The 8,693-nt window shown below is 69.0% G+C and overlaps 4 protein-coding genes across 4 annotated transcripts in view; 2 read left to right on the top strand and 2 right to left on the bottom strand.

Annotated features, from left to right (window-relative positions):
* CHLNCDRAFT_144775 (hypothetical protein) overlaps nt 1–467 on the top strand; it is a gene marked incomplete at both ends in the record, with an annotated part of 2,136 nt that extends 1,669 nt beyond the window's left edge. The window contains one exon of the mRNA XM_005848367.1: nt 313–467. Within this exon, the coding sequence (XP_005848429.1) occupies nt 313–467 (155 nt within the window). The remainder of the gene's footprint in view (nt 1–312) is intronic.
* Nucleotides 468–1,645: 1,178 nt separating this feature from the next.
* On the bottom strand, nt 1,646–2,337 carry CHLNCDRAFT_144774 (hypothetical protein; the record flags this gene model as incomplete). Its single annotated transcript, XM_005848175.1, has 2 exons — nt 1,646–1,668; nt 1,776–2,337. 2 exons carry the CDS (start codon nt 2,335–2,337, stop codon nt 1,646–1,648), a joined length of 585 nt encoding a protein of 194 aa, XP_005848237.1.
* A 533-nt stretch (nt 2,338–2,870) lies between these two features.
* Nucleotides 2,871–4,433, bottom strand: CHLNCDRAFT_56121 (hypothetical protein; the record flags this gene model as incomplete). Its single annotated transcript, XM_005848174.1, has 5 exons — nt 2,871–3,010; nt 3,336–3,478; nt 3,761–3,936; nt 4,172–4,333; nt 4,425–4,433. 5 exons carry the CDS (start codon nt 4,431–4,433, stop codon nt 2,871–2,873), a joined length of 630 nt encoding a protein of 209 aa, XP_005848236.1.
* A 113-nt stretch (nt 4,434–4,546) lies between these two features.
* On the top strand, nt 4,547–8,593 carry CHLNCDRAFT_144772 (hypothetical protein; the record flags this gene model as incomplete). The annotated part of the gene is made up of 5 exons (XM_005848366.1): nt 4,547–4,555; nt 5,109–5,478; nt 5,630–5,740; nt 5,899–7,004; nt 7,166–8,593. 5 exons carry the CDS (start codon nt 4,547–4,549, stop codon nt 8,591–8,593), a joined length of 3,024 nt encoding a protein of 1,007 aa, XP_005848428.1.
* Between the last annotated feature and the right edge of the window lie 100 nt (nt 8,594–8,693).

Here is an 8,693-nt window from a genome sequence, read left to right as displayed (position 1 = left end):
GCCTTCCCTGCACCGCCGGGACCCCCTCCTCCCATGCCGCCGCCTCCCCACCCACCTCACCACGGCAAGCACGATCGCAGTGAGGAGGAGGAGGAGGAGGAGGCCCCCCCGCTGCTGCACGAGTGCAGCGATGAGGAGTGAAGCAGGTGGGGCGCTGCTGTGCGTGTGTTGCCTGGGCGCAGGGGCGGCAGCTGCTGTGCCTGTTGAAAGAGGCAGAGCACGCACCTGCACACTCGGCCTGCTGCCTGCCAAGCTTGTTTTGCACAGCTGGCATGCAGCACTGATCTGGCATGCCGCCTGGTGCCGCTGCAGGCGTGCTGCCCCTGCTGGAGCCCTCTCCCGCAGCTTGCGCCGCCGAGGTGCAGGCAAGCCAGCGCGGCATCGACCACCTCGTTCTGCTGCGCAGCGGCAGCCGCTTCCTTCACAGCCGCACGCACGCGGCTGTCAGCTGTACGATGCAAGCGTAGCAGCCCCAGCGCTGCCGCTGATTCCAAGCCACCCATGATGTAGCTAGCCTCCCTGCCCTTCAATTCCCACCCCATGAGCTGTTTGTCTCCCCATTTGTTACCCCCACCCGCAATTCACTGCTTGTAGCCCCCCGTTTTTGCCCGGCGTCTCAGCCGCAAGGCCAACCCCCGCCGGGTGCAGGAATTCTGTACGAGTACGAGCACCGCCCCTGAGGTTGTCAAGTCTGCCTTGTATGAGCTGAATCCTTAACCTGTACATGGTCCGACTACCCAGCAGCAGGAGCTGGTGTGCCACCACGCCGAATGCCCAACTGCCAAGGCTGGTGTTACAGGCGCTGTGCACAGGGAGGGCTCTGTCCAGCCCCTCGCAGAGGACATGCATTCTATACACGTAACCACAGCATGCATCGACAGATTGTTCATCTTCATCCTGCGGCTTCGTCGCAAAAACTTGCAAACTACTGGGCAGCTGCCCTCACTGGTCAGCATCATCCCGAAGCAGCAGCTGGAACCGTTTGGTGGTGCACCTCCAACGGGTGAGGCTAGGACTGTGCAGCAGCCGCAGCGGCACTCAGGTGCCGGCACTCTGGCTTGTGGGCTCGCCAGTGCGCATGGCAGCAGGCCTCGCTGCAGTACCTCACAGCCCGGCACCTGCATGCGAAAGGCAGGCGGGGCAGGGCACGAGAGCATGAGTCATGGCAGGCAAGCCTCACACCATCCCATGGGCAGAGCTGAGGCTGCCTGACAGCCTCTGCGCCTCTGCAGCCAGGGCCACCGCTCACCCGCCACAGCGGCGCAGGCCTCGCGTGTTGCCACACCCAGGAGACGCGCACACCCTGGGACCAGCTGCACTTGGGCCAGCAGGTGCAGCGGGCTCTGCCGCAGCTTCGGCATCCACTGCCGCCACCCCCGCTGCAGGTGGTGCGCATGCTGACGACGGCGCTGCACTCGCTCCCGCTGCGCTCTCAGGATTGAGCAGCACAGCCGCAGCCTGGCCGCTGTCAAGCATGCTTCGCAGTGTGGAAGCTGTAGCGGTGCGTACCGCCTCGCTCGGGTGGCTGCACAGAAGCTGCTGCAGGACAGGGACCCCGCCAGCAGCTGCGACGGCTGCGCTGTCATCACGGTTGTCAATGGCTAGGAATAGCAGCCCCGTGGCTACTGCCTCAGTGAAAGCCTCGTTACGCTGGCGACTTTGCAGGCACTGCACCAGGGCCGGGATTCCACCAGCGGCTACAATGGCTGGGCGGCTGTCAGGGCAGAAGGCCAAATTGCGCAGTGTCCCAGCTAAGTACTCCTGCACTTCCTCACAGGCGCTGCTGCTGAGGTGCTGAACAATCATTGGGATGGCGCCAGCAGCTGTGATGGCCGCAGAACTGGCGGGGCTGCTGTCAGTGAGAGTGCGCAACAACTCTGCTGCTGCCGCCTGCATATCCTTGCTGTTGTCGCTATCCAGGAGTTGGATCAGCACAGGAACGGCGCCCGCCGCTGCAATCGCTGCCTTTCTTTCAGGGCTGCCCTTGGCCACGCTGCAGAGCACCGCAAATGCCGCTGCTTGCCCGATCCTGCGCCTGGTGCTGCGCAGGTATTGCACCAGCACGGGGATGGTGCCCGCTGCTGCAATGGCTGCGTTGCTGTCAGGCGAGGCAAGGCCGGACAAAATTATCACTGCCATCTCTCGCAAATACGCGCTGCTGTGGCTGCTGGTGAGGTGCTGCAGCAGCACCGGAAGGCCGCCCGCATCAATGATGGCTGAACTGTCGGCGGCGCTGGTGTATGAGCGGCCCGCCAGCTCCTTGGCTGCCTCCACCGCCCTGACTCCTGCACTGCTGCGCAGACGACGGACCAGCACAGGGATGCTGGTTGTTGCCATCGGGGGGTTCCGGGAGCCCAGTAAGCTCATGATCAAAGCCCTGCGCCGCAGGTGGGCGGGCGGGGCGGCGAGTAAAGCAGCTGCAGGCGGCCACCAGCCGCCCGCGGAGGTCGCTGCTCCCTCACCAGGCGTCCACCTCTGCCACAAGCGAGCGCTCTCAGTGGTTCCGAGGCCCGCTCGAGCTATGGCCACGAGCAGATGGCCGGCTCGCCCGCACTGCCCGCAAGCTCCTGATGCCTGAGAGCATATGCGGATTGTCTGCAATGTGATGTGTCGATCGGCCGTGGTTCATGCGCACCAGCAGGCAGATCGGCCCAGCAGGCGCGCCGTGCGCGCCCCGCCTCAGGTGGTCCCAAGAGGTGTGCCTCCTGTTCCGGCAGGCCTCATCAGCCAGACCAGACAGCTGCCGATCAGTGCTGATTACATAGGCATGCCAGTGATACAGGGGAGAACGGGAGTACAAGCAGCACACAGTGGTCGCAACGGGAGCGCCCCCAGCGCACGACGGCGGTGCCTGAAAACAGCTTGGCGCCTCAGAACAGCTTGGCGGCCGCCGCGCTGGCCAGCAGCGCCTCGGCCTCCCCCGCCGGCCGCTGCTCGATCACCTCATCCACGATGCCAAACTCCCGGGCCTCTGGCGCCGACATGAAAAAGTCACGTTCCAGCACCTCCTCTGCAGCACAGGGGCACGGGTGGAAGAGGGACTGCGCATGAGCGTTGTCACAAGAGGGCGTGCGAGCATGTAGCAAAGGGAGCAGAGAGAAGACGGGCTGGAGAAATGGGGCAGGGCGCACGTCGGTGCGTCTGCTTGTGTCTGGCAAAGCCGGGGGCACGAGTGGTGAGGGGCTGGGCGCCGCAGGGGCCCCAGCCAGAGCCACAGGACGAGCATGCTCCCGCACCGTGACAAACCCCTCTCCAACCGCAGCCGCTCGACAGCCCGTCGAGCCCCGCGCAGCCCGTGCGGCTGGCGGCAACTTCGTGCCTTAAAATAAACTCACCCACGCGCTGCGCGGTCTGCCCCGTGTGCTTCACGTACAGGCCGTTGAGCAGCTCCCGCATCTTGAGGATCTCCTTGGCGGCGATGGCAATGTCGGTGGCCTGGCCCCGGGCGCCGCCAGAGGGCTGGTGCACCATGACGCGGCTGCAGCGGGGTGCGGCGCGGGAGGGAGGGGCACAGGTGCCCGGGGAGTGTGCTGGCAGCAAGGTGGGTGGGAGCGAGGTGGGTGGGAAGTGGGTGGGGCGGCGGGCCTCGCGGGGAGATGACGAGGGGTGGGAGCGGAGTTGCAGGCAGCATGAGATGCTCGTGCGAACTTGCCGGCTGCTCCGGGGTGGGAGGTCGTGTGCCCTGGCCCTGCGGCTGCGGCCAGCACCGCGCCTCCCGCCCCAGCAGCCGCAGCGCCCGGCCCGGCGGCGCCCCGCGCACCTGTGCGGCAGCGAGCGCCGCTGCCCCGCCTCGCCCGCCGCCAGCAGCAGGGAGGCCATGGAGGCGGCCTGCCCCACCGCCAGCGTGCCCACGGGGCAGCGGATGTACTGCATGGTATCGTAGATGGCCAGCCCAGCAGTCACCACGCCCCCTGGGGAATTGATGTACAGGCTGATCTGCAGAGGAAAGAGGGGGCGGCGGCTTGCTCAGCGGCAAAGGAAAAGGGGGGAAGGGAAAGGGGTGCATGGCAGGAGGCGGGCACGGACCTGGCACCGGCTCGGCCATGGCAGTATGGTGGTGAGGAGTGCATAGTGCAGCACAGCACTGAAGATACCAGGCATGGACGGGCGCAGCCTTCACTGCAGCCGCCCGGAGCAGCGGCCACCACCCGCCCACCCACCGCCCACCCACCGGCTTCTCGGGGTTCTCGCTCTCCAGGTACAGCAGCTGGGCCACAATCAGGTTGCTGAGGTGGTCGTCAATGGGGCCGTTCACGCAAACTATGCGTTCCCGCAGGAGGCGGGAGTAGATGTCGAAGGCGCGCTCCCCCCGGCTGGTGCTCTCAATCACCACCTGCATGGCAGGTGCATACCAACAGTTTCAGCAGCTCGCTGCGACGCGGGGAGGGCCGGCCTGCGAGGGCAGACAACAGGGCACCTCTCACCGGGACCATGTTGCCCCTGGCCTGCTGCAACTGCGCCGCGGCAGCCACTTCAATGTTGTAGAGACCCAGAGCGGCCCCACGGAGGGCCATCCGCTGTGCTGCCAACATGGTTCGCCGCTGGAATGCACCAGGTGTGCCGTGAAACGGTGGATCGCAACAGAATAACCGATCGTAAGAGTGTGGCAGGCCGGGAGCGCAGTGGGGCTGCTGCCAATGGCGGGGCATTCTCAGCGCCCTCCAGCTCAGCCCTCATGCACATCCTCAGGGCGAGGTCTCCAGGGGGCTCATCAATCTCGGTTGCACTTGACGCCTGCCGGGCGGGCCCCAGCTGCCCCTTAGGGCGAAGGGCAAAGCTTGTTTTGAGTGTTTCTCGCTCCCGGCTGCCTCGGCGGGGCCCAGAAGCCGCCCACGTCTTGCTTGGGCGGCAACAGCGAGACGGCGGGCATGCACGGGGCGCAAGGCGCGCCTGGCCGCCGCGGCGATGGCCGATCGGCGCCGCCGCCAGCCGACGCTGTGCAGCAGGCAGAGGACATGCTGCGGCAGGCAAGGGCTGGATCACAGCCTGTGATCTCTTGATGCAGTGCAGCTGGCTGGCCTGCCTGGTACCTGCCCTGCTCTCTGGTACCACACAACCCAGCTTCACTCTCAACCTGCCCCCCCTGCCTATGCGTGCACACACTGCAGCTCTACTCTGTTAAAGACAGCCTGACCGTGGCCGAGGCCGCAGCCGTGGCAGCCAAGACGGACGGATGCACCACAGACCAGGCCTTGGAGTTCTTTCAGCAGCTGGATCGCGGCGCCAAGAAGGTCTGGCGGCGGGCTTCAAAGCGGGCTGCCGCCGCCGCCGCAGCTGCCGCCGCCGCAGCAGCCTCGGCCAACCCAGGCGCAGGGCCAGCGCCACCCCAGGACGTGACCGCCGCACACGCAGCAGCGCGAGCGGCGATGGCGGCGGCCGAAGCGGCGCGGACCGCGGCCAGCAGCAGGCTGCAGGGGATGCTGGATGCTGGCGGCGGGCTGCGAGACGCGACCGTCATAGGCAAGCACCCAGGCTGCAGTGCCGTTCAAGCTGTGCAACAACGCAGCGCGCACGCCTGCCGCCGCTTTCCCGTGCTTGGATGGCTGGCCAGCCATCGTCGGTCTGCCGCTGGCTTCGCGATCAATCGTTTGCTTGGCTGCTTGGCTGCCGCCGCCCTGTGCTGCTCCAGGCCAGTTTGTGTCGTTTATGTCGGGGCTGGTCAGCAATGTGGTGCGCTGCGAGGCGGCACTGGCTGTGGCCGCCAGCCGGCCCACGATCCGGGCAAAGCTTGTGGCCACGGGTGAGTGCGCGGGCAGGCGCCTGGGGTTGGCAGCTGGGCTGCCGCCGCTGCGTCGCCATGCACCCCGGCCGCTTGGCGCCGCTTTTACCAGTGGTGGTTGCACGGGAGCGCGGCCCGACCGCCGTCCCTGCTGTTCCATGTCCTTTCTGCGCCTGCAGGCGGTTTCCTGACCACTCTGGAGGAGTGGCTGGAAGCTGCCAGGCAGCAGGGGCAGTACACGATGCTGCGGGACGTACTGCTGGCGCTGGCCGGCCTCCCGCTGCAGGCGCCGCTGCTCCGCGGCAGCCTCAGCCTGCAGCGTGCCGTGCGCCAGCTGCAGCAGCACAAGCACCCTGCAGCGGCAGAGGCAGCGGCCAGCCTGCACCACGCCTGGCAGCAGCTGCTTGGCCACCGCGGCGGCGAGGCGACGGCTGTGGCTGCGGCTGGCGCCGCGCAATCGGGCGTGCCGCCGCCACCGCCACCGCCGCCACCCCAGCAGCAGACGCAGGCCCCATCCGGGCAGCCGGCAGCCAGCAGCCCTGCAGGGCAGCCTCCGGCCGGGGCAGAGCTGGTAGCCGTGGGAAAGAATGGCGGCGGCGGCGCTGCCCCGCAAGCGCCCGCTCCCGGCGCCGGCATGCAGCAGCCTGCGGTGCGCGGCTTCTGGTCGCTGCCGGCGGCAGCCAACGGCCCGCGTGCAGCGCAGCGCCCGCTGTCGGCCGACGACATCAGGCGGCAGCAGGAGCGGCAGCGCCAGGCCGCGCAGCTGGAGGCGCTGCGACGCCGGGAGGCGGCGGCGGCGGCACGCGCGCCGCCGCAGCCTGCGGCCTCGCAGCAGACGCAGCAGACGGCGCGCACGGGTCAGGTGCGCGGCACGCGGGCGCTGCGGGACTCTCCGATGTTCAAGAAGCTGCGCATGTCGATAGCGGCGGTGAAGGCCGGATCCACCATAGCCCCCAGCCGCAACAGCGACGCCGTGGGCCACGCCTCGGCGGGAGCGGAGGTGGCGCAGCCTGCAGGCCAGGCGGACGCGCCTGCTGCGCTCCCCGCCGCCGGCGACGTCGCGCCAGCCGCGGCCGCAGCGGTGCCAGCCCCCAGCGCCAGCCACGAGGGCAGCGTGCTGCAGCGCCAGGAGTCGGTGAGGAGCGCCCACGCCGGCCCCACCGCCATTAGCACGCCCGCCGAGCAGCGGCAGCAGGAGTGGGAGCGTGCGGCAGCAGGGGACAAGGATGCCCAGCATGAGACCGCCAGCACGTACCTGGCGCAGCTCAAGGCCACGCTGACGCAGGTGGGGCGCAGGCAGGCCAGGCGGGGCGCCAGGCCAGGGCGGACAGCCTGCCAGGCTGCCCGCCAACCGCTTGGCTGCTGCCGCTTCCCGCTGCAAGCGTGAGCACTGATCCATCGAGCGGGCGGCGGTCCCGCTGCTGGTCCCGCTGCTGTCCTGCGCAGGACCAGTTCCAGGCTGTGCGCGGAGAGCTCAGGGCCTACAAAGAGAGCAGGGACGTGGGGCGGCTGCTGGCGCAGGCGCTGCCGCTGCTGCAGCCGCACCCGGCCCTGCTGGATGCCTTTGCCGCCTTCCTGCCCAAGGCAGAGCGCCCGTTGATGCAGCAGCTGCTGCAGCAGCTGCAGGAGGCGGCCGATGCCAGCACAGCAGCGACGGCAGCAGCGGCTGGGCCGGCAGCGAGGCCTGGCGCAGGAAAGGCGGTGGCGGCGCTGAATGTAGGCGCGCAGCAGCCGCAGCCCGCAGAGGGCCTCACTGGCAGTGCGGCGGCATTGCAGCAGCAGCAGCAGCAGCAGCAGGGACGGCAGAATGCAGCAGCAGGGGAGCCAGTCACGCAGCCGATCCAAGATCCAACGGCTTTGGTGAGGGTGAAGCAGGAGGAGGAGGAGGCCCCGCCGCCGCCGCCGCCACCTGTGGTGTCTGCCGCAGCTGCGGTGCCGGCAGCACCTCAGTCGCCCACAGCATCACAGGCTGCACCAATAGCACCGACGCCGCCATCGGCAGCAGCCCAGGCAGCAGCAGCGCAGGCAGCAGCAGCAGCGGCAGCGGCGGCGGCGGAGCGCTTACCAGCAGAGGCGGCGCTGCCGCCTGCATCGCCGCCTGCGGCCGCGGCGTCGATGGCTCCTGCTCGCATGGCGGCAAGCAGCCCACCAGAGGCGGCTGGCAGGAAGCGGAGGTCTCGCTGGGGAGATCCTTCTGAGACCAGTGCAGCAGCAAACTCTCAGCCCGCGGCGCAGCCCGCCGCGCAGCAGCGGCAGGCGCTGCCGCAGCAGCACAGGCCGCCGCCGCGGCGCCGGGAGGCGGGCCAGGAGCGGGACGCGAAGCGCTCGCGGCAGGGCGGGGCGCGGGGGAGCAGCCAGCCCAAGAGCTTGGATCGGCAGGCGCCCAGGGGGTCGCCGCCGCAGCCGGCACAGCAGGCTCAGCAGGCGGCGGCGCCACCCTGGAGGCGCGACAGGGAGCAGGTGCCCACAGGTGCCGTGGCAGGCGCCTCCCTGGCCGCGCCGCCTCCCTGGCATCGGCGGCAGCCGGCTGAGCAGCCGCGTGCCCCGCTTTGCATGGTGGAGCAGCTGCCGTGGCAGGAGCCGCCGGTGTGTGAGGTGGAAGAGCTCCCGCACATCGCTGCGCCCGGGCATGGGGAGGAGAGCACCGAGGCCTCGAGCCTGGTAGAAGCGCGGCGGCGTGAGGCGCCCCGTGGGCCGCACAACCCGCTGCCGCCAGAGCCGCTGCCGGCGCCGTATGAGGGGCAGCGCGAGAAGCGGCGGCCGGCAGCGATACCCTACGTTCCGGTGAATGCTGAGGAGGAGGCGCAGCAGGAGGAGATGCTGAGCGCGCGAGGCTGGCGCCCGCTGCACTCCTCGCGCTCTGGCCGCCGCTGAGCGTGCCCGAGTGTGTACACCGCCTTCGTGGCTGGCGCAGCGCAAGACATGTGCAGGCAGCTCCCTGAATGCTGTAAAGAGCAGCTCAGGATGTGCTGCA

Source organism: Chlorella variabilis (genome assembly GCF_000147415.1).
Source record: "Chlorella variabilis unplaced genomic scaffold CHLNCscaffold_8, whole genome shotgun sequence".
Classification (NCBI taxonomy): domain Eukaryota; kingdom Viridiplantae; phylum Chlorophyta; class Trebouxiophyceae; order Chlorellales; family Chlorellaceae; genus Chlorella; species Chlorella variabilis.
Note: the sequence above shows the minus strand (reverse complement) of the source record. Positions and strands in the feature narration are given on the sequence as shown.